The sequence below is a fragment of the Carcharhinus amblyrhynchos genome, chromosome 24, assembly GCF_965287045.1.
Source record: "Carcharhinus amblyrhynchos chromosome 24, sCarAmb.v2.hapA, whole genome shotgun sequence".
NCBI classification, from domain to species: domain Eukaryota; kingdom Metazoa; phylum Chordata; class Chondrichthyes; order Carcharhiniformes; family Carcharhinidae; genus Carcharhinus; species Carcharhinus amblyrhynchos.
In genome coordinates this window covers 27,143,503-27,167,934 of record NC_137347.1, presented here as the reverse complement: position 1 = coordinate 27,167,934, position 24,432 = coordinate 27,143,503, and the positions used below count along the sequence as shown (strand labels likewise).

Below are 24,432 nucleotides of genomic sequence, written 5' to 3'. Positions count from 1 at the left end.
AAGCTTACTTAACTTTCCTTTTGTACTATGTACCCACCTCCTTCTTCCTCTTCCCTATGAGAAGGTACAACCCTTGGAGACATTTCTTTCTACATATTGAACGTCGTACTGTCGCAGCCATGATGGGCTGAATGGCTTCCTCCTGTGCTGATTTTGTAGAATTGCAAATCTTTAAAATGGTGCACAAGTTGGCAGATCCAAGTCTAAATGACACATCTCCAGTGTTACAAAGATTTCACATGTTCCAAAGACCTGTTGACATTCACCAGTAAGAAGTTTCATAGCACCAGGTTAAAGTCCAACATGTTTATTTATGTGGCGCGTCACAACGGAACACCACACCAACCTCCTCAAAAGACAAACATGGAACATGGCAGACAGAGTACCCTTTGACGTCCAGTATTTCCTTGGAGTGGAGAAGATACAACATCTTCTCCAGAGCCTTCAACATGTCATTGATGAAAATGAACTTCTTGCCAAGGCCATCCCCACACCCCCACTTCTTGCCTTCAAACAACCGCACAACCTCAAACAGACCATTGTTCGCAGCAAACTACCCAGCCTTCAGGAGAACAGTGACTATGACACCACACAACCCTGCCACAGCAACCTCTGCAAGACATGCCGGATCATCGACACTGATGCCATCATCTCACATGAGAACACCTTCCACCAGATACAAAGTACATACTTTTGCAACTCAGCCAACGTTGTCTACCTGATACGCTGCAGGAAAGGATGTCCCGAGGCATGGTACATTGGGGAGACCATGCAGACGCTACAACAACGGATGAATGAACACCGCTCGACAATCACCAGACAAGAGTGTTCTCTTCCTGTTAGGGAACACTTCAGCGGTCACAAGTATTCGGCCTCTGATCTTTGGGTAAGCGTTCTCCAAGACAGCCTTCACGACACATGACAATGCAGAGTCGCTGAGCAGAGACTGATAGCCAAGTTCCGCACACATGAGGATGGCCTCAACCAGGATCTTTGGTTCATGTCACATATCTGTAACCCCCATGATTTGCCTGGGCTTGCAAAATCTCATTAACTGTCCTGTCTGGAGACAATACACATCTCTTTAACCTGTGCATAATGCTCTGTCCATTCACATTGTCTGTACCTTTAAGACTCGATTACCTGTAAAGACTCACATTCCAACCATTATTTTGTAAATTGAGTTTGTGTCTTTATATGCCCTGTTTGCAAACAGAACTCCCACTTACCTGATGAAGGAGCAGCACTCCGAAAGCTAGTGTCTTTTGCTACCAAATAAACGTGTTGGACTTTAACCTGGTGTTGTGAGACTTCTTACCATGTTTACCCCAGTCCAATGCCGGCATCTCCACATCATGACATTCACTACACCAATGGGAGAAGCCTTTGTTTATTCCACAGTGACAACAAGAACATTCAATCTCGTCTTGGCTTCATTTCCAGTCAAAACAAACTCTCCAGATATTTAAGATACGTCACTGCTAATTGAAAAAAAAACATTTTGGCTTTAGGAGCTCATGTCGCTGAATACTCACCGGGAGGTCCTTATCCTCCTATAGTCTGTCCTACGCTGTGTTTTCTCCAACAACGTTGAATAAGGAAGACATGTCACAACAACGTCAAAATTGTTTTTGCTCAGATAGGCCAACTTGGTCACGACAGCTACATCTCCCAAAGGGTGGGAGCATTCTGGAAATGGACTCTAAAGTGCTAACTCACAGAAACATTAAATATCTGACTTCTCAGGTCATGTTAGAAGGTCCTGGGGCACTTCTAAAAAAACAGAAAAGAAATATTTCTAAATGGGGAGAAGCTAGAATCAACGGAGATCCAAAGAGAAAGCAAAATACTGAGGATGCTGGAAATCTGAAATAAAAAACAGAAAGTGCTGGAAAAACTCGGCCGGTCTGGCAGCATCTGTAGAGAGAGAAACAGGGTGCCATTTTCCAGCTTCATTCATCCCAAAGCCATGAAATCCTGTCCGAGGTCAACGGACCTTCGTCTGGTCTGCCCCTCGCCCACTACGATTCCCATGGCAGGCAGACGGGACGGTAAAACTCCCCCCACAGAGTTAATGGTCGGAGTTTTACTGTGTTGCCCACCATGTGAATCGGAGTGGGCGAGGGGGTGGACTATGGGAAGGTCCGTTGACCTCGGGGCGGAGTTTTACAGTTTCGGGAGAAGCAAGGCCGGAAAATTCCGTCCAATGTTGAGTCGATGTGACTTCTTCCGATCCAAAGTGTGGCAGGGTCCAGATACATAGATTGTCAAAGCCCCAGGATCAGGGATAGAAGAAAAGATCAAAGATTAATGGAATGCTGGCCTTTATATTTAGGGGATTAGAATACAATGAACTAAAAGTCATGCTCTAGCAATATAAAGTACAATTGCAGCTGTGGGCCATTCTGGGCACCAGACCTGAGGATAAACTATACTGGTCATGGAGGGATTGCTCGACATGGTATTGGGACCCCAAAGTTTAAATTATAAGATTATACTAGCTAAAGTTGAAATCCCTGGAATTGGGGATTTTTTTTTCCTTTATTGCCTGCTGTGAGGAACCACATGTCAGTGCTGTGTGATGGGTATGAGCAGTGGTGCGGATGTTATAACTGCTGCTCTTTCACTGACTAAAGGAAGAATCTAGAGCCGTTTTTCCTCAACGTACTGGGGCGGGGCGGTTCACATTTGCAGGCTTCAGGGGTTGTCTGGTCCTTTCCTGACTGTTAGTTTGTATAAGGTGACATGAAATCTGGAGGTAACTTTGACAAATTATGAGAAGAATTTTGAAAGACTGTCGGGGGCTGCCATTTCACTATTTAATCAATCAAACTTGGTGGTGGCAACACTTACCTCAAGGCCAACAATTCAGGCATCTTAAATTTAGGTTGACACCTGAGGTGTAAAACAGGAGTGCTACTTTGTTGCAGGACAGCCATATTTCAATTAAATCATTAAATCAGGTCTACTTGTTCAGGTGGATGCACAAGATATTCAAAGTGTCGGGAGCTCAACCAGTCTCCCAACCAACAGCTCTCCTTCAATTATCAACATCACAAGAATAAAAGTAATTCACCATTTCTAGGAGCTTGTAAATACATTAAAACAATTAATTGTGTGCAGCAACGTAACAAATGTAACTTGGAGACAATTAATCACTCTTTAAGTTAAGTGCTTTAGCATTGCTCTATAAAAGTATGCTCTTTATTGATACCACACATTCCAGCAAGCTACCATCTTTAGTTGAAAACATTTAGAAAACAATCTGCATTTATGTAACATTTGATTGAGTCATGACATTCCAAACTATAACTTTTGACTGCTTTTGATGTACAGTCACTGTGGTTGTATGGACAAATACACAGAGGAGATCCCACAAACAGCAAATATATGTTTGTGAACCCAAATCTCCACTCACCTGATGAAGAAGCAGTGCTCCAAAAGCTTGTGATATCAGATAAACCTGTTGGACTTTAACCTGATGTTGTGAGACTTCTTATTGTGCGCACCCCAGTCCAATGCCGGCATCTTTACATCGTAAATATATTACCAGGCTCTGGTCACAGAAAGAATACTGGTCAAAACTTGCCTACGGATTGAACTGCATAATGTGACAGACATTACATTGACATTTATCCATAGACTTCCTGTGGCGTTTGGCATAGGAATTTATGTGAATTAGCAAGGTATTTCTGAGAGGCTTCTTCTACAGGGAAATCTGGGATCTGAGAAGAGGAAAGGCAACTGTGTATCTCCTGGACCAAACATATTGAAGAATTGTCGTGGAGCCACGCAGAGGCCAATATTATGTTTTGCATTTATTTGCCCTGCTCACTATCAACTTCCGTAAAAACAGGACAAAAGGAATCTCTTGCTAATTCATTCATTATCACTCTAAGTAACTTGACCCTCTGAATTTAAAAAAATATATTAGAAGGAGCAGGGCAGAATTTCGTATCAACAACGTAACTAAAACAAACCAAACACATTAAGAATAAATCAAACAGAAATGGAAATAACAAGTGGAAAGCAAATAAGAGTGGTTGGAATGAATACCAATATCAGGCCAAACGACCTTTAGCATGTCGCAACAAGTCACCATATATAGACTTTTCAAAGATTGATTGGAATGAGGATAATGTCCCGCCTGACTCTCTTGTATTTTGTTTTTCAAGGAGACTCGATATTCTAATCTAGTGTTAGAGGTACTATCTAGACCATCAAACTTGGCTCTAAGGCTATTATTGATACATTGGTCAAGTTATCAACCTCGTCTCAGTGGGAGATGCGCTTGCCTCAGACTTAGAAGGTTGTTTTAGGTCCAAATCCCACATCAGAGCTTTGAGCAAAGACTTCAATACTATGGGAGTGTCACAGAATTTCCACAGTGCTGAAGAGGCCATTTGGCCCATCAAGTCTGCACTGACTCACTGACAGAATATTTTATCAGACCCTCTTCCCCCAGCCTATCCCTCTAACCCCATATATTTACTATGACTAATCCATCCAACCTATACTTCTTGGGACACTAAGGGGCAATTTAGCATGGCCACTCTACCTAACCTGCACATCTTTGGAGTGTGGGAGGAAACTGGAGCACCTGGAAGAAACCCACGCAGACACAGGGAGAACATGCAAGCTCCACACAGTCGCTCACAGCCAGATCACTGGTGCTGTAAGGCAGCAGTGCTAACCACTGTGCTGCCCTAACCATTGTGCCATATTGTTATCAGGAGCACTAATCTTTTTAGATGAAACAGTAAATCAAGATCCCATTTGCCCACTCAGATGAACGTAAAAGATCCCATCACATCTTTTAAAGAGGAGCGAGGGAGACTCTTGTCTTGGACAATACTTATGACCTAAACAACACCCCAAACATCGGACCAGCTTGCCATTCTGCCACAACTACTTGTTGGACATTGTGGTGCAGGGTTCCCTTCATTGCAGCTATAATACATTGACTTTAGTCCTAAAAGTACAACTTCAATGGTTGCAAAGCAGTGAGCTTGTAGAAGACTCAATATGTATGCAAATTCTTTCTTCCTAAGTAGGTCATTAAGAATGGTTGCACAATGGGTTAAGTTTTTATGCTTGCAATGCTGGGCTTATTTTGGAATCAAAATCTTTTTAATTCAACAAACACAAACTAACTATTTACTTTTCTTACAAAGCACACCACATGGTATTACCTAAGCATTTTCTGTTTCACTTGTCAAGGAGGCAGAAAACACGTCCACCACCTTTTCAGTTTCTAAATCGCAACTAGAAGCAACTGCTGAGTCCCCAAGCACTATCATTTTAATCAGGGGCTGTCACTAATGCGTGGTATGCTGGGATAGCTTCACCTCCAACCCGTGTACCTGATTTTGCCAAAGAAAAATGTAATGCTTGAATAGTGCAATCCATCCTAAGGAAGAGTGTGATCTGCAGAATGAAGCTCAGGCCTCAGACAAGACCCAAGGTTAATGTTTTGTGGCTTGATTCAATTAAACCACCATTTGTTACAACTGCAGAAAGTGAGAGGAATTTCACAATCTGAAAGCTTTTGATCATGTCACCACTCAAGCTAGTTATGTAGTTAAGTACAGGGTAATTAAACATTCAGTTATTAGTTATGCTACCAGGAAAATCTTATCCAGTGTTTCATGTACACTCATATCTTTAATTTTTCCAACATAACATAGTTAATTAAAATTCCAAAATATGTTAGAATATGTGGGACAGGAAATGTCATTCATTTCATTATACTGATTGTGTTCCCTTTCTTTCTCTCCCCATCACCTCTTTTTGGTTAACTTCTAACTTTCTTCAGCATTTTCTTCTTTCTTTCCTGTTTGGACCCAGACTTGGCCTCATTTAATTGCTGTTTCCTGATTTAGTCACTTGTCTCCCTCTGTGTTTTCGAATGTGGCTGCCCTCTTGCTCCCTCAGTGATGTCCAAGACCAAAGGCTGGGTTCCCTCCCCACTCCTCTGGTTGTATCCTGAGATACAGTTACAGCCTTTTCTCCTTCTCCTGACTTTCTCAGAGAAACAAAAATACACTTTGCTAAATTGTTTTTGCTGAGCCTTAAATGTTCACCTTATAGATACAGAAATCTATTTAAAGCAAGTTATAAATTCCACCCTATCTAGGTTTTTACCTTGCTTTCTGTCCTTCAGAAAGTCGAGTATATTCTTAAATAACCAAATGATTTGATAAAGTGGTTTCATTGCCCCAGGAAATTGCTATTAGCTTGCTGAACTCTGCTTGTCCTAATTAGAATGAGTTCTCTGCTATTGCCTGTTAGCCTGTTACCATTGACAACTCTGCAGTTTGGTCAGGGTAGCCAATTCAGACTGGTTGATTCCTTCATGGTGCACATGAGTTCCTGCCTCCAACTGTTTCGCTCCTGCCATTGGTCATCCGACATGCAAATCTCCATTGTGCCCCGCCTTCCCATGGACAATCTGAACAGACTTTTCAATATCCAATTGGATGGCTCTTGGTTGTCAAAGAGTTCTTTATTGCCCTTTCCTGTATACTTTATGATGAAAGAACACAATTGTTCATGCTACTTTGATTTTCTGTATGTGTATTTGCTTTCAACTGTGCCTGGAGGTCAATCCCAGAGTCTCCAGGGCTATCCTGGAGGGTTGACGAACCCCTGTCTTCCCATTCACAACTATTTAAAAGACCATTGTCTTCATGAAAAGTTCTTGAAATGGATCTATTTGTTGCAGCAAAAACATTTCCTTGCCTATAGCTGTACTCATCAGTTAAGTAAGAGACATAGTCAATAATTCTTATGACCAAATGGAAATGCAAAGTGGGCATTACCATGATGGTGGAAAGGGTAAAGTAAGTGGCAGACCGAACTCAATGTCCGGGTCAAAACGATATAATCTTTGAAGTTGTGCAATTTGGAAGAGCAGAGGAATTTGTAGGTACAGATTCATAGGATATTAAAAGCATTACTTCAAGGGAAGGGGCCAATCATGAGCTTTAAAAAACTATTTGGTTTTATTGCAAAAGGTATAAAATTTAACAGCTGAGATTTAGCAGTGCGTGTAAATGTAAAATCACATTTGGGGGACAAGTGAGCAATTTTGTCTTCCACTCCATAGAAGAGATGTCAAGGCAGTAAGATCAGCAGGGATTCACAAGATATGTGGGAATACAAATATGAAAAATGATTTTTAAAACTGTGGTTGTTTTTATCAGAATAGAGGAGATTTAAGGCTGGTTTGATAGTAGTGTTTAAAATTATGAAGATGTAAGAACATAGGGATAAGAGTAGCCTTTGGGCCAGGGGAAGTAATGAACTAGTGGTATTATCACTAGAGTATTAATCCAGAAATTCAGGATCTGGGTCAAAATCCCGCCATGGCAGATGGTGGAATTCGAATTCAGTAAAAATAAAATTGGAATTAAGAAACTAATGATGACTACAAAACCTTCAGGATCAAGCGATTCCTTGCTAAGAAGATGAAGCAGAACCAAACAATTCCACAGTGGATCCACATGAAAACCAGCAACAAGATCAGGTACAACTCCAAGAGGAGACACTGGAGAAGAAGCAAGCTGGGCCTGTAAAGGGAAACACCATCACTGGTACACTACCAGACACAGCCATCTTTCCCACTCTCTTGCCCCTGCAGGGAAAAGTAATGGAAGTGCGGATCTCAGCAGAAGTTGGATGGAAAAAATTTGTTTTGGTTCCATGTTTTCTATTGAGCAATAAAAATTGGAGATATTAAAAGAAAACTAATGTCCTTTAGGCATGGAAGTCTGCTGACATTACCAGGTCTGGCCAACGTGTGATTCTAGAGCCACAGGAATGTGCTTGACTCTCAACTGCCCTCTGAAATGGCCTAGCAAGCCTCTCAGTTCAAGGGCAACTAAGGGTGGGGCAATAAATGAATGAATAAAAAAAAGCAACTCCCACTTCATTACCACCCCTGCACCTATCTGCAAGTCTGTTCTTCTGTTCAGTGAGGTCAAGGCTGATCTGTGACCTAACTCCATGTGGTTCACAAGAATGATACCAGGAATGAAGAGTTTGTCGTATGAGGAGCAGTTGAGGAGTCTGAGTCTGTACCCGATGGTGTTTAGAAGGATGAGTGAGTATCTGGTTGAAACTTACAGAATACTGAGAGGCCTGAATAGAGTGGACATGGAGAGTGGGAGCGATAAACTTAAGGGCACAACCTCAGACTGAAGGGGCTCTCCTTTAAAACTGAGATGAGGGGGAAGTTCTTCAGCTAGAGGATGGTGAATCTGTGGAACTCATTGCCACAGAGGGCTGTATAGGCAGGTTATTGAGTGTCTTTAAGACAGAGATAGATAGATTCTTGATCAATAATGGAATCAAGGGTTAAAGAGAGAAGGCAGGAGAACGGGGAACAGAATCATAGCGGCCATGGCTGAATGGTGGAGCAGACTATTCTGCTCCAATGTCTTATGGCTTTATCAGGATAGATAGAAACAGACTCTTTCTAGTGATTGAGGGGTCCAGAATCAGGGGCTGTAAAGATAAGATTAGTTCAGGGGATACAACAATAAGCAAGAGATTTAGTGACAGAAAACAGGAGAAATTAAACACCAAGTTCAGTAACTCATTATTGAATTAACTATTGAAGTTGAGGAAACATCAACATTTAAGAGGAGGTGAGATGGTTGGATGGAGGAAATGGAAACAAGCTGATACATGGGATGTGAATACTAACTAGTCTGTGTGCAATATAAGGACCAATGCAGACCATTTGGGTCAAAAGACCAGCTTCCATGTTGTATTTTCCATGTAATTTGTGTGCCATTAATTATACATTATTCCATGATCATTTGGGTTTGTCATTGTGTTTACCTCACCGTCAAATACTTTGTCATGATGAAACCCTTTCAAATTATTCATTAGTCTCTCTCATAAGGTTTGTTGTCCATATTTCAATGTGTCTCCATTATATCTCTGACTTCACTTCTCCATGGTTCTCACATTGCATTTATTTTCTCCCCTTGAAAGAAGGTGCAAACCATCATTTGCCCCCAACATGTTAAGACATTGTGGCTCTCTGAGGTGGCAAAAAGTTAAAGTAACCATAGTGCCAGATGACCATAGGCTGCTCTCCCCTTTGAGGGAAAGAGCTGACTGATGGTGATTTAACCTGAGGATCACCACACCCCAGGCAAGGGGCGAGGTTGAGAAAGCATGCCTCCATGAATAACCCTCAGCTGATAAAGGAACTGATCCCCTGCTGCTGGCATCACTCTGGACTACAAACCAGCCGGCCTGCCAATTGAACTAAAATTCTATTTCCATGATAACCAATTTCAGATGGTGAGTGATTTTGGGTGAGAGATTATCTTCAGCACTACAAATGTGCACATGTTTAATGCACTACTCATTCTTTTCTGGATTACTTGATCTGTTTAAGCAGGTTAAAATCTGTATTAAAATAACAATGGAATTTCTACATATGTATCAGCTCCCATGCCAGTATTTTGAAGAACAGGAAAATTAACCCGTGTCCTGGCCAACATTTATCCATAGAATGAGTCTCTGGAAGAGCATCCCAACCCACCCCGCCATTGCAATCTCTGTAACCCGGCATATTCATCATGGCTAATCCCCCTAACCTGCACACCTTTGGACTGTTGAAGGAAATCAGAGCACCCGGAGGAAACCCACGCAGACATGGGAAGAATGTACAAACTCCACACAGACAGTCACCCAAGGTTGGAAATGAACCCAGGTCCCCCTGGCGCTGTGAGGCAACCATGCCAGCCTTAATCAACATCACTGAAACAGATTATCTGGTTATTATCACATTGCTGAGATCCTGCTGTGCACAAATTGTCTGCATTGTTTACAACAGCAATTATGCTTTAAAAGATTTTGGCTGTAGATGACTGGTTGTTGCCAAAGGCAATATATAAATTCACTCACTTTTTTCCTTCATACATTATTGTTCCAAGTGTCAGTGTGGATCAGGTGGCAGCACTCATGCCTCCAAGCTACAAAGTTCTGGGTTCAAATCCCATTCCAGAGACTGCAGCACAAAATATAACCTGAAACCTCAGTACAGCACCGGGGAGTGATGCACTGGAACATAAGCTTTCTTCTGGAGTGAAATGGTAAACAGAGGCCCAGGCCAGAAGTCTCTGACCTTGCTTGTGACTGGGGTTATCCGGTCCTGCTGATATGAATGGAGTTTGGGCTGAGTGCCAAATTCCCGGTTCTCACTGGCAGCGTTAGCGAGGAGTGCGAGACCACAGAATTCCAATCCCTGTCTATCCTTGCTGGTGGATATAAAAATCCTTTTTGAAATGAATCAGGGACGTTACCTTGGTACCCTAGTCAATATTTATCCCTCAACCCACAACGTAAAATATATATTGTCTGGCTATTATTGTTCTTAGGAATCTGTTGTGCACAAATTTCTGCTGTGTTTATAAGATTAAAAACCAGCGATTATTTTCAGAACATTCCTTCATCAGCTGCTGTTTCAGATTCTTTGAGGTATTGAAAGAGTGCTTTGTAAATGCAAGGTCTCACTCTTCCCAATTTTCTCCCTACCTCCCAAAAGGTGGCCCAGTGGTTAACACTGCTGCCTCACAGCGCCAGAGACCCGGGTTCAATTCTGGCCCTGGATGACTATATGGATTTTGCATATTCTCCCCATGTCTGCGTGGGTTTCCTCCAGGTTATCTGGCTTCCTCCCACCGTTCAAAGATGTGCGGGGGTGAGATTAATTGGTCATGGTAAATTATTCCTTAGTGTCAGGGGTAGTTTGTGCAGACTCAATGGGTCAAATGGCCTCCTTCTGCACTCTTGGCATTCTATCATTCTAGGTGCTAATTCTGTTGGACCTGATTCCACAGGCACTCAGCACATTCCCATTAACTCAATCAAGTGACCATTTCCTGCATGAGAGCCAGAGCAATAGCAGGCTGGATAACAGTAAAAGATATCACAGCTGAGCTTGACCCTGTTGTCTGTGGCTCCTGCTGGATAGATGGCAATGTGAACAGGGCTGAGGACAGCACAGTCTCTGTGCCTCTCAGAGCACTGTAAAGCAACAACAGGATGTCCCAATTTCTTAAAACGAATTCCATCGATGAAAATTGGTTAATGTTAACAAATATATTTATTTATTAATATACGCTTTAAATCATAAAATTACAATAGTTCCAAAGTACAATGAATTACAATAATTTACAGAGTATCATAAATTAATTAAATATTGATCAGAATTATTCAATTATTGAAATGTTGATCAGCTTATCACTGCATATAACAGATCGTTAGTAATAAATTAACAGTTGTCTTTGACAGCATTGGACAGTGATGGTTTGAATATCAGCTCACACAGAGGCCAATTATCCACTTGGTGTGCTGTAAGCTGACTGAATGGTGACACTGTTACTTTATGTACGCTCAACTTTGCTCCCTGCGATAAGTTCTGGGGGAATAACCCTTTCAAATGATCCATGCTGTATGCCAAATAGATTTGATTCATCCTACTGGTGCCAGACATGGTTATTGCTTATCTTGCAAGTACAAGTTCAGTGGAGCACCCCCCTGACCCCCCACACTGCACCTAGTAATGTAAACCAAAACATGTGGAAGGAGGTCCGTTTTCCCCGTAATGGACGAGAGAATTATTGGAGGAGAGGGGAAAACAAATGGGCAGAATTGTGATGGCATGATCAAGACCAGTTCAACAGAAGACCTTTCAGCAACTCTGCAACTCCCCAGTACAGCACCTAGATGCTCAATAAATAAGCTCAGCGTCTTGCTTCCAAAGTGTGGCCACTGCCTCAGGGCACTACCCTCCAAATTCCCCAACAGTCAGTTTAGATTAAGAGAATTGGCACAACAGCGAAAAGTCATCGCTCTACTTCAATCTCACTTTAGACAGTGCCCTGCATCTGGGGGTGCACAATAGTCTTGTTTAGAAATCTCTTTTCATGGTTACAAGGTCATCTTGGGGGGGGTGGGGCGTCGGGGTGGGGATGGTGGTGGTGGTACTTAAACCAGGCTGCGTTTCATCCTAGATGAGGTTCCTTCACTAAAACAGGTTTCACTCCAAAATGCTCTGGGATTATTATTTGGTTTTGTGTCACCGCCCGCCTGCCAAGGAGATTGCCTGATTTTCAGGTGAGGAGTATTTACACTGTGATGTACAAGGCATCACTGTCATGTGGGTCAGGCTGCATGGGCCTGAGGGTCTTTTCTTGCCCATCATTACTGGGTACTGATATGTAACATTTTCTAAATGTGATAGTGAAACACAGCAGGCATGTGTGATCAAAAAAGGTATCACGTTTATACCCGTGTGCAGGTTAATCTTAATGAATTTTTAAAAATTCATTTGTGGGACATGGGCATCATTGGCTGGCCAGCATTTACTGCCTGTTCCCTAGTTACTCTTGCGAAGGTGGTGGTGAACTGCCTTCTTGAATTGCTGCAGTCCACGTGCTGTGGGCTGATCCACAATGCCATTAGGGAGGGAAATGGTTGGATTGTATCGCTCAATGTTGCCTATATTTCCTTCCTTAGGTTAAACACAGGAAATTGGTTATGCAGAAACAGATTGAAAATGGGCGAACACTAAAACCTGTTGATAAAGAATGTGAAGCTCTAGTGTATATGGTCTCTGGATCTGTCCAACAATGTATGTGATGGATTTAATTCTGCCCACATCTCAGCCCTCTGTAAGCCAGATGCTTCAGGAGACATGCGATAACATGAACAGCCACCAAGAAGTGACCAGTGGGATATCAGCAAATGAACACACGATCTTGGCCGCAGCTGGGATTCTCCAGTCCCGCTGTTGTGAATGGAGATTTGGTTGAGTGCCAAATTCTCCATGACGTGGGTGCCCCTTTCAGGAGTGGGGTCAGCAAACAGGATCTTGTCTCTGCTACTGTTGCGGCTGGCACGATCTAAACTTAGCACAAGTGAGGGTGGATGCGGTTCAGTTCCATATGGAGTGGTGGGAGCTTTTTCCACTAATGCATAGCTTGACTTCAACACCATCACTGAGCTGGTCAGTACTCAAAAAAATGGCTATTAACATGACGTGAGAGAGTACAGACTGCAAAGACAACGAGCAAAAGAGTACTTCTCCCGTTTCATAGACAACAAGAGTGGGAAAGAGTCTAGTGATTCATTCACCAGTAATGAATCAGCACAACAGTGCTTTACACCAGGAATTGAGGTAAGTGCAAGGCTGCTTGACATCACTGTCTCAGCTTCAACACTTGCATGCTTTCAGTTCTGCTCCTTGATGGGGATCCCGTGACTGGTATCATTTGTGTCCAGTTCACCGAAGCTGCCTGAAGATGACCAGTCATCATGTTGTGGAGGTAGATGTATGATAAAGCCAGTACTGTCTCCCCTCTCTTACCAGCCGTTGCCTTGTAGATAGGGCAATCTGTTTGTGAGCATCCTGTTCAACCCTAGTCAATGTTTCTTTTTTAAATATACACAGCGCCTGTCAAAAATCCTGAACAGTATTCAGGCGGATCTTCCTTCCTTGATCTCCATGCCTCTCTCTCTCTCCATTCTTACTTCTGGTGCAGTCCAATGACAGAGACACAAGCCCGCAAGTCCAGCTGGTTAATACTTGTGGTGCGCATCCGATCCCTCCGTCCGTCCATCCGTCTTCTCGTTCTCCCCTAGCACCTCACGTGCCATCAATAGACGAAGAAACAGAAGCCAAAGATGGCACCTTCTCTCTCAGGAAAAGAGTGAACTCTACCTGGTTGGTTCACCTCTTTCTCTCTCGATATAGCTCATTCTGTGCCAGTGTAACTCGATTCAGCTTCTTTAAGAAGTGCTTCCTGTGAATAGTCTGGGTGTTTGATGATGCAACTTGTCTGGAAAAGGTATTTAAAAAAAAATTTATTCTAACGTCAAAACGCAGGGCATTCTTCATTTTTATTCCCTGCCCTCACCTCTCAAACAAAGGCTCTTAATCCCCTCTAAACAAGATTGCCAGGCCAAAGTAGTTATCCACAAGTACAATCATGCTAAAGGTTTTGGCCAAATGGAGAAAAAATAAGGGGCTAAATGAACTGTGATTGTTGCAAGGGGAAACAGAGAAAGGCAAAGGTTCTTCTCATAGAATAAATAAGGAGAATGCATTTCCACTGGTAGACGTATTGGTAACCGAAGGACACGGATTTAACATGTTTGGACAATGAACCAGGTAGCACAGTGGCACAGTGATTAGCACTGCTGCCTCACACTGTCAGGGACTCGGGTTCAATTCCAGCCTTGGGTCACTGTCTGTGTGGAGTTTGCATATCCTTCTCGTATCTGCAAAGGTTTCCTCCGGGTGCTCCGGTTTCCTCCCTCAGACCAAAGATGTGCGGGTTAGGTGGATTGACTATGTTAAATTGTCTCTTAGTGTCAGGGGGATTAGTAAATACGTGGGGTTATGGGGATTGTTGTCGGTGCAGGCTTGATGGCCTCTTTCTGCACTGTAGTGATTCTAAGAGGAGAAGAATTTGTTTTTTTTTAAAACAACGGGCAGGATTTTATGGCCTTGCTCATCCTGAAACTGGAATAACCTGCCTGAGGTGAATGGATCTTTCCACGGTCCGCCCCTCACCCATTCTGATTCCCATGGTGGTCGGAACGGTAAAATTCTGGCCCACAAGATGTTACAATCTGGATAGCACTGCCCAAAAGTACATTGGAAGCAGATTCAATAGTGACTTTCAAACAGGAATTGGTTGTGTGTGTGAATAGGAAAAAAAGTGCAAAGCTATGGGAAAGATTAGGGTCACAGGATTATATTGGATAGCTCTTTCTAAGATCCAAAACTGGTTGTTACTGGACTAGCATTCCAGAGAATGCAAGTTTAAATCCAATCTTCTGCAGTTTAACATTGAATTCAGTTTTATAACTGAATCTGGAAATAATCAGCTGGTATCAGCAAAGGTGGATGTGGAACTGTTGTCAGAATTGCACTTGTTCACTGAGGTCCTTCAGGGAGGTAAACCTGCTGTCTTTGCCAGGTTAGGCTCATATGCAACCCCAGTCTGACACCTATGTTACTGATGCTTGACTATCCTCTCAAGTAGCCTTGCACTTGGTTATATCAAAATGTTACAAAGAACTCAACAGATCAACAACTGGGCCCAGCAGCACCTTATCAAGGGCACCCAGGGAAGGACAATAATTGCAGCATTGCCCATGTCACAGAACTGATTAACACGAAGGAAATGAACTTCCACATATCCTTTCATTCAATTAAATTTACCTTAAAATCCGAAATAGGTGTACACTCCCGGTCCTGTGCTGCTGGTTTGTCCTAGAGTTCAGGGCTTGGTGCTCGGATGTCTTTTGGTATTGTGGACCTACGCTTCCAGTGTTCTGCTGGACACTGCTACTTCTCCTGAAAAGGCCAAGACAAAAGAAAACATGCATTTCAATGATCATTCTTTGTTTCCTTTTCACTAATTCCCAACATGAGACACAGGGCAGGGTTTTCAGCCCCTCCACTGGGGTGTATTTTCCGGTAGTGGAGGCAGCTTACTATGGCTGCAGCTGGGATATTCCTGTCCCGCTGAAGTTGGGTCAAAATGTTTTGTGTGGCTCGCCCGTCCCTCTGGGGGATAACCCGCCGCAGGCCAGAGTGGGGGAGGCAGGGTGGTCATCTTTGGCAGGACCAGAACATCTCGCTACTGGAAAGGGTGGACACCCACCGTCTATTTCACATTGCACTCAGTCTATACTTCTTCTATTCTTCTCCTCCTCATCTCTTTCAAAACCCCTTACAATTTTAATAAATTTCACCTTGCCTTGCATGTAGCACATTTATCATTAAGCCATGCACTTCACTTCAGTTTTTTTAAAAAAAGTATTTCTTTGTCTTCATTTCTATCTCATAACTTTCAAACCTGTGCAGCAGGTTCTCCATGTAACAAATGCACTGTCACAACATATTAAATAATACAGAAAAATGCCGTCTGGCACCTGACAATTTCAGGTGTGATGCCTCCACCAACACCTCCTGTAGTCTAGACCTGAAACTTGATCCTACAGTATTTCATCTTTCAGACACTGATCAGCCCCAGCCTGCCTGCCCACCATTCTGTTTTATTTTGCTTCTGAATTTCAGCTTGTTTTGAATTTTTGTCTTTTTTTAAAAGAAGGCGTTCTCCTGGTCTATTGAAAACAGAAAGAACTTGTATTTTCAAACTCTGTCTTCCACGACCTCAGGCCACCACCCATGAAGTACTTTGGGGACATTCCAAGACTGGTGTAATGCAGGAAAAGCAGCAGCAAATTTGCGCACAAGAGATAAATGACTAGATAGTCTGTTTCAGAGATGTTAATCGGGGATATTTGTTGGCTAGAACCATGCAGGAGAATTCCCCTGCTCTTTCTTTGACCTAGTCCCACAGGATCTTTTATATCTATGCAGGGCAGGTAGGAACTCGTCTGCTTGCCTCAACCGAAAGGTGACTCCTCTGACAGTGCAGCACTCCCTTAGAGCTCCAGTGGAGGGTCAGCCTGGATTTGGTGCTCAAATCTCTGTGGAATGTACGCAGGATATTCTGACTCTGAGCTGGGAATGCTTGCCATTGAGGCACAGCTTAAACCGTGCTGCCTTCTCACTTGCCCACACAATATTTTAAGCAAGGTAACAAATGGCATTGCACAAGCACCAGGACGCGGTTCGGTCTCCCATCTACAGCATCTAAAAGGCAAGGAGCGCTGAGGGTGATAAGGGTAGAAAGGCCAGTTGCAGGACTGGGGCCATGTTTCTAATTTCCCTTGTCTGTCATCTTTACCTGCGCAAAGCATCTGCCCCCAGTGAAAACTGTTGGCTTGTCATCAGGGATGCCCAAGTCTACTCTGTGTCACTTTGTAATACATTGTGTTACTGTGCCAAGCTGGCCAATCATTTTGTTACCGACTTGCAGGTTGTACACGGAATGGTTAAAATCTCATGAGTGTAATAATTAATCTAGATAACTTACATTGTGTCCAACAGGCAAAACTGTGAACACATTCTGTCCTTGGAGTTTGCACATTCGCACCTTGGAGTAGATCTTTTGCGGCGTGTTGCTGGACTTCCTAAACCATAAGGTATGGTTTTCCTGTTACAAAAACAGATAAGTGTGATTACCAAAGAGAATCTTTATGGCATTATAACACATAGAGACTCACTGTCAAAGGGAAATTTAAAAACCTACAGGCTTGGTTATGGGTGTTTATAGATTGTGATGCTTGGTTTAAATGGCGACATAACAACCCCACTGGGAAAACATGAGACAATTTTATGTACAATAAATAACTTGGTACAGTCACAGCATGCGGGTCCCTTTCCAATTAACCATGCTGCTCTGAGTCTATAGAACAGAATGACTTACTAGCATCAACTTTGAAGCTCAAATTTGAAGTGACTAAAGGAAAAAGTTCAAATGTTTGAAATGCAGATTTGAATAATACAGGTTGTGATATAAATGTAGAAATGGGGCAATCTAATAAAGCAGATGTTACAATTACTTTCAATAATACAGCATTTTTAAGTTATTAAACTATCCCAAGGTATTTCACAGGAATGCAAGGAAGGCAATTGCTACTGAACCAAAGAAGGGAACACTGGGATGGGTGACCAAAAGCTCAGTAACATGGCTCAAAGGAGGAGGAAGGAATAGAGAGGCAGAAGGTTTAGGAAGGGAATTTCAATTCATAGATTTGAGTCTGGAATTACAGGAACACAAAGATCTTGCAGAGCTGCAAAGCCGGAGGAAACTACAGAGATCGGGAGGGTTGAGGGTGTGACAATCTCCAATTTTGAGTCATACATTAAGTGTATTTATTTATTAGTGTTACAAGTAGGCTTACATTAACATTGCAATGAAGTAAGTGTGAAAATCCCATAATCGCCACACTCTGGCACCTAGACTGTGGGAGGAAACCAAAGCACCTGGAGCAAACCCACGCAGACTTGGGGAGAATGGGCAAACTCCACACAGACAGTGACCCAAGCCGGGAATCAAACCCAGATCCCTGGCGCTGTGAGGCAGCAATGCTAACCACTGTGCTACTGTGCCGCCCCCATATTAAAATGTGGTTTACATGTTCATCGACTCGAATAGCAGCAAGTGCTCCTCAAATGCTGCATTTCACTCACCAACAGCACTTTTCATGCTTTTTCCAAGAAGCCCTGGTTTGATCTTGGGTGGGTCCAATTTAAAATGATTATACACCCAGCCCACCCAAAAGTATTAGTATTACAAAGTTGTACAAAATATGAAGATTAATAGGCACCTTATCTTACTGCACAACACACAATAAATGACTCTTTAATGTCTTGTGAAGTTAAGTGGAAATGCAGGTGGCACAGGACAATCTAAATCAATGCTGACTGGTGCCGCACTCTTACAGTAAACAGCAGAAACACTTAGTATGCCAGGTAGCATCCGTGGGGGTGAGAAACAGAGCGAGTGTTTCAGGTTGGTGACACAATGTCAGAACTGAAAGAAAGTAGTGACATAATTTTTTTAGCAAGGAGGTTCCCAAATTGTGGGTCACAACTGCTAATGGGTCGCGCATCCTCCGATGCAGCCCAGTGACTGCTGTGAGGATCAGAAAGTCTACAGGCTCAGGCAGGACAACCCTTGACCCATTAGATCTATGCCACCAAGCAATAAAGGGGGGGCAGAGGGGGTGGGTGCTGGTTGTGAGCACACAGCACCCTGGAATATCAGAAATCCCTTTCAGAGAAGAGTTAGCATTCCTAAAAGTGCTGGTAACAAATGAAACACAGGATTTGCTTTCAATTTGGTGTTTGATTTATTGGCACCCTTTTTATCCCCCGGGACTTATTCCGATTCAATTCTGCTCTACCCTCAACTGAGGATTTCTGTTTCTTTTACCTCGGCTCACTGTTCCCAGTTCTGGACCTGAAAACTCCCAGCTCCTCTCTCCACCCATTCGGTTTTCCAGGATTTCCTGTTTCAGACCACCCCCCAACCCCTACCCCAGCGCTTTGTTGTGACGAAGACTCAATTCCCAGCTTAGGTCACTGTCTGTGCAGAGTCTGCACATTCTCCCCACGTCTGCGTGGGTTTCCTCTGGGTGGTCCAATTTCCTCCCACAGTCTGAAAAACGTGCTGGTTAGGTGCACTGGCCATGCTCAATTCTCCCTCAATGTACCCAAACAGGCACTGGAGTGTGGCGACTAGGAGATTTTTCACAGTAACTTCATTGCAGTGTTAATGTAAGTCTACTTGCGACACTAATAAATAAACATTTATCCAGAAGGTTAACTCTGTTTCTCTCTCTGCAGACGCTGCCAGACCTGCTGAGCCTATCTAGTAATCTTTAGTTGCAGATTTCCAGTATTTTGCTACCAGTACAGTATTGTCCCTCTACAATACTCACCCTGGGGTATTGACCCAGATGATGTCCTTGTGACAGAAATAGATACACTCTTTGTCTCCCAGGTTGTTACAAGAGCAGCGCTTCTCTCTCCTCAGATAATGAGCGCTGGCCTCACTGGACACCGGCAAGCGGAAGCCACATCCTATAGCAATGAAGATGACATTTGATTTTTTTAAAAATCTACTTTATTTTCTGCAGAATGCAAACAGGACATGGTGGGACACAATGTTTACTATAGAGACCTGCCCGTGGCTGCACTGTGCATGATTGTTGCACAAATTCTACCCACATTGATATCATTGTTACAGTTGCCTTTGCATATTTTACATCTATCCAAGTTGACCCTCTGATCTCTGCATTTAACGGGAAGTTCTGGGAGTGATGCCCCTCAAGCAATCAATGTTCATATTCGCACTTTACGGACAGAATTCAATTTTAAACATATGAGATGCTCTGAAGAAGAATTAAACTGGGATTCTTTCTCCTGCTGATGCTTCCAGACCTGCTGGGATTTCCCTCCCCACCGCCCCCAGCACTTCCTATTTTTAGTTTTGCGTTATATTCAATTGGACTGGGTCATTTGGGGCATTCAATGTTGAGGAACGAGTTACTGACATTAATTAATTGTTCGCGGAAAGCAAATAATCTAACATGGGTCTGTCCAGGAATCTCAAGTCTGCAACAGATTCATCAGGGAGCGGCTCAAACATACAGCTAACATTGCCATTTGCATTGCTGCTGCTTCGGTTCAGTAAATAAAGGATCAATGTGTTCCAATGTGGCAGATGTTAAATTGTTAATTCATGATCGCCCGTCCGCATTCAAAGCGTAAAAATCGCGATAGTAACCCAATGCACACCCTACAGTTAAAACCCGTTCACAGATAGAGTTTTAAAAAAATAGCAAAATGATAATAACATCCTGAAATACAACCTGATCAGATAGGATACAGCGCAGCAAGCACACCGTATGCAAAATATCAGAGGTGCAACGAATTAGATCCAAACTCCTATTTATAAATACTCACCGCTTTCCAAAAAAATAAATGCAGCCGCCACAGTAAACAATCCTCTGCAGCCCATTCTTGCAGGGTGGAAAGAGCTGGTGGGGACACTAAGTAGAAGGGATGTGTGGATTTGCACAGAAAGACCCGTGCTCTCTCTTGATCCTGAGCGTTGTGCCTGAGCGCCTTGCGATTTGCCTTTATATATCTGACGCAGTCAAGCCACCACCTACCCGCGTGTGTGGAGTTGGTTGAGATGTTCATATGCGCTCTCTCGCACAGACCGCATACCAGAGCTTGTCAATCATGAAAATAACCAGTGTGTGTGTGTTTTTTACGCGCGGCGAGTTAATCCCTGCATTAAAAACATGCCATTTTAGGTTGAGAGTGAGGCAGAGGAAGTGAACTTGACTCACACGCTCTTGCATTCCACAATCAAACCCACTTCATGTTACTCTTTGTGGGAACATTTTGAAGTCACCCACTGCATGTGAAGTGGATTTGGTAATAAAATTTTATCATCTTTTTTCAAAAAGTTTCGATCAAAAGTTGTGACTAAGGACCTGGAGTGCAGCCTCACGAAGAATGAACCCCGACACTGAGATGTTAATAGGGGTTAATGTGCGTCCTTACAGATGCTGCCGGACCTGCTGAGATTTTCCAGCATTTTCTCTTTAGGATGTCATGGTGGGCGCTCTCCCCACTTGCCCAAACTTGGCAATCACTGAATGAAAGTGGCTTCCAATTAACTTTACTAGGCAGCTTCCAGAATAAAGACTGACTCATGTGTACCCCACCTTGTCAGTGTCAGAGGAGGGAAAATAAAACCAAACTGCTTAATGATGTAACACCAATTATACAGCCAGCCTTGGCTCAATTTGGTGGACAAAAGATTTGGTCGCACCCGGTTCTGAATACAAGTCATTGGCAGGAATTTTACTGCCCCACGCGCTACAGGCGAAAGGCGGACAATGCAAAGGTCAGTTAACCTTGGGCGGGATTTTATGGTTTCGGGACAAGCGAGGCTGTGAAATCCCATTCACTGACCTGAAACGTTGGGGGCGATTCTCCCATCCTGACCTGCAACTTTTCTGGTGGGTCGCAGTGAGGGATTTGTGTTGCTGGCCTTGTTCCAGAATCTGTGCACGCGCCAGGAATGCACGAGCATTTCCCAGAGCCGGAGAATAGTTGGAGAGCAGACCATGTTCGAAACCGGCGGGAAGACAATTAAGTCATTTGAATCTTTTTTTAATATGTTTTAAATGTATTTTAAATGTCATTATTGGGAGCTTACTGGTCCTGATTGAATCTCCCACCCTGCCAGGAGTACTGCATTCTGGCGGGGTTCAGACTGGCTCCCCATGTTCGGGGAACTACTGGGAGACCCTGTTGGAATGAAGGGAGGGTAATCGGGGCCCCCCAGGGATCAGGTGGTTGGGTGTTGGTGCCCCTTGGGCATGGGCACCCTGGCAATGCCAGTCTGTATCCCCTGGCACTGCCCAAAGGGCAAAGTGCCCATTCCCAGAGGGCACCTTGGCACTCCCCACTGCGCATCAGGTGTGGGGACATGGTGTATTGTGGGCAGGGACTAGAGGTGATCGGTGGGGGGGTGGAGGGTCCTGCTGCCATTCTGCATGACAATCACATGCCCCTTGGACATGGGCACCCTGGCAATGCCAGTCTGTATCCCCTGGCACTGTCCAAAGGGCAAAGTGCCCATTCCCAGGGGGCACCTTGGCACTCCCCACTGCGCATCAGGTGTGGGGGCATGGTGTATTGTGGGCAGGGACTAGAGGTGATCGGTGGGGGGTGGAGGGTCCTGCTGCCATTCTGCATGACAATCATTCTGGGATGGAGGGACGGCAGCAATTGGGGCAAGTTGGGGGAAGGAGGCCTGCCTCCCTAGGGGGTTCTGATCCTGGGAGTGTTCAGTGGGAGTGGGGTCTGCTGGGGTGAGGTGGGGTTGAGAGGATCACCGCTGCTGGTTCGGGGTGGGGGTTGAACATTGGGGCACGGAGAGTCAGGGCTGGCCCGGGAATTGTTGTGAGGGCTGTGATCAGGCCATGGGGGGGTGCTGGAGGGGCAGCACTGCGGGAGTCTCGTGCTGGCCAGCGATGGAGCTGTCCAGCAAACGGGAGTCTGACAGATCGGGACCACTGCTTGTGCGCAGAGTTCCAGAACTGTCAGACTCCGGTATGAATAGGCCCCACTCCCCTTGGGTTTTTATTGAGATTCACGATTGGTACCTCTGCAGTGCATAGAGTGCGGAGTTTCGAGTGAGAAGCTGAACTGACAAAACAGTCGTGATCTAGAATATTTTTCTCACCAATTCAGCACTTTTGGGAGAATCACCCCCTGTTAATTCTGTTTCTCTTCCACAGATGCTGCCAGACTGCTGAGTATTTCCAACATTTGTTGTATTCAGATTTTGAAAAAAATTGGGCTGTTTTCATTCATGGAAAGGATTGAAGAATGATTTGAGAGTTTAAATTTATGAAGAGATGGAAACAGAAACTATCATAAATTATGGTAAAAAATGGTTCACTGATGTCCTTTAGGAAATGCCACCTTTACCTGTAATATGACTGCAGATCTATAGTGTGTGGAATATTGGGTACAGTTCTGGGTGTCACACCATAGGAAAGATGTGAACACACTGGAGAGGGTGTAGAAGAGGTTTACAAGAATGGTTCCAGAGATGAGAAACTTTGGAAGAGTTTGGGAAATGTACAGAGGTATGGGAAAAGGCAGAGGAACATAAGAACTAGTGGGGGGAATAGGCAATTCAACTTCTCGAGCCTGCCCTATCATTCAGTACGATCATGGCTGATCTTGTTTCAGCCTCAACTCCACTTTCCAGCCCGTTCTCCATAACCTTTCACTGTTACTAATTAAAAACCTGTCTAGCTCCTCCTTAAATTTATTCAATGTCTCGGCATCCACCACATTCTGAGGTAGTGAATTGCACAGATTCATGATCCTTTGGGAGAAGTTGTTTCTCTGTTTTAAATCTGCTACTCCTTATTCTCAAGCTATGACCTCCTGTTCTAGATTTCCCACAAGGAGCATACGCTCTACACTGACTTTCTCAACATCTTTTATCATCTTATATACTTCAATTAGATCTCTCATTCTTCTAAAATTGAGAGAGTCTGGGCCTAAACTCCTCAATCTCTCTTCACAAGACAAATCCCTCATCTCTGGAGTCAATCTAGTAAACTTCCTCTAAACCGCCTCCAGTGTAACTACATCATTCCTCAAATAATGGCACCAGAACTGTACATAATACTCCAGGTGAGGTCTCACCAATGCCTCTCTCTGGCTGGTTCCACAATATATTACTCCAAGAAACAATCCCTAATTCAGTGAACTCTTCCTCAAGCTAGCCTTGCCAATTTGATCTGATTATTTGGCACTAAGTCATGATGCTCATTTGGAGAACTGGTGCAGACATAATGGGCCAAAGAGCTTCTTTCTGCGCTGTGCCACAGTAGTTAGCACTGCTGTCTCACAGCAATAGGGACCCAGGTTCAATTCCAGCTTCGGCCACTGTCCGTGTGGAGTTTGCACTTTCTCTCCGTGTCTGCATAGGTTTCCTCTGGGTTCTCCAGTTTCCTCCCACAGTCCAAAGATGTGTGGCCAAGAGAAAAAATGCTGGAAAATCTCAGCAGGTCTAGCAGGTCAGAAGAGAAAACGGCTGACGTTTCACAAAGGGTCATCTGAACTCAAAACATCAGCTCTTTTCTCTCCTGACAGATGTGGCCAGACCTGATGAGATTTTCCTGCATTTTCTCTTTTGGTTTCAGATTCCAGCATCTGCAGTAATTTGCATTTATAAAAGGTGTGTGGGTTAGGTTGGTTGCCAATGCTAAATTGGTCCTAGCACTGGGGAATTAGCAGGGTAAATGTGCAGGGTTACGGGAATAGGGCCTGGATGGGATGATGGTTGATACAAACTCGATGGATTGAATGACCTCCTTCTGAAGTGTATGGATTTTATGATTCTATGTGGTTGACTCTTCGTTGCCCTCTGA

At 43.8% G+C, this 24,432-nt stretch overlaps 2 protein-coding genes across 2 annotated transcripts in view; one reads left to right on the top strand and one right to left on the bottom strand.

Annotated features, from left to right (window-relative positions):
- Nucleotides 1–7,577, top strand: part of LOC145357714 (large ribosomal subunit protein eL39-like) — a 52,985-nt gene extending 45,408 nt beyond the window's left edge. The window contains exon 2 of the mRNA XM_080211139.1: nt 7,417–7,577. Coding sequence (XP_080067265.1) covers nt 7,417–7,577 — 161 coding nt within the window. The remainder of the gene's footprint in view (nt 1–7,416) is intronic.
- A 4,681-nt stretch (nt 7,578–12,258) lies between these two features.
- On the bottom strand, nt 12,259–20,551 carry edn2 (endothelin 2). Its single transcript, XM_080211368.1, has 5 exons — nt 20,423–20,551; nt 19,396–19,537; nt 16,983–17,102; nt 15,257–15,391; nt 12,259–13,865 (listed from the first exon to the last, which is right to left on the bottom strand). The coding sequence occupies exons 1-5, from the start codon at nt 20,475–20,477 to the stop codon at nt 13,757–13,759; spliced, it is 561 nt and encodes a 186-aa protein (XP_080067494.1). The 5' UTR covers nt 20,478–20,551; the 3' UTR covers nt 12,259–13,756.
- Between the last annotated feature and the right edge of the window lie 3,881 nt (nt 20,552–24,432).

Coding starts and splice junctions, on each gene's coding strand:
- edn2 (XM_080211368.1), bottom strand. CDS start 20,477: ATGGGCTGCAGAGGATTGTTTACTGTGGCGGCTGCATTTATTTTTTTG. Junction 19,538..20,422: donor ATTTATTTTTTTGGAAAGCG/GTGAGTATTTAT, acceptor TCATTGCTATAG/GATGTGGCTTCCGCTTGCCG. Junction 17,103..19,395: donor ATCTGGGTCAATACCCCAGG/GTGAGTATTGTA, acceptor TTTTTGTAACAG/GAAAACCATACCTTATGGTT.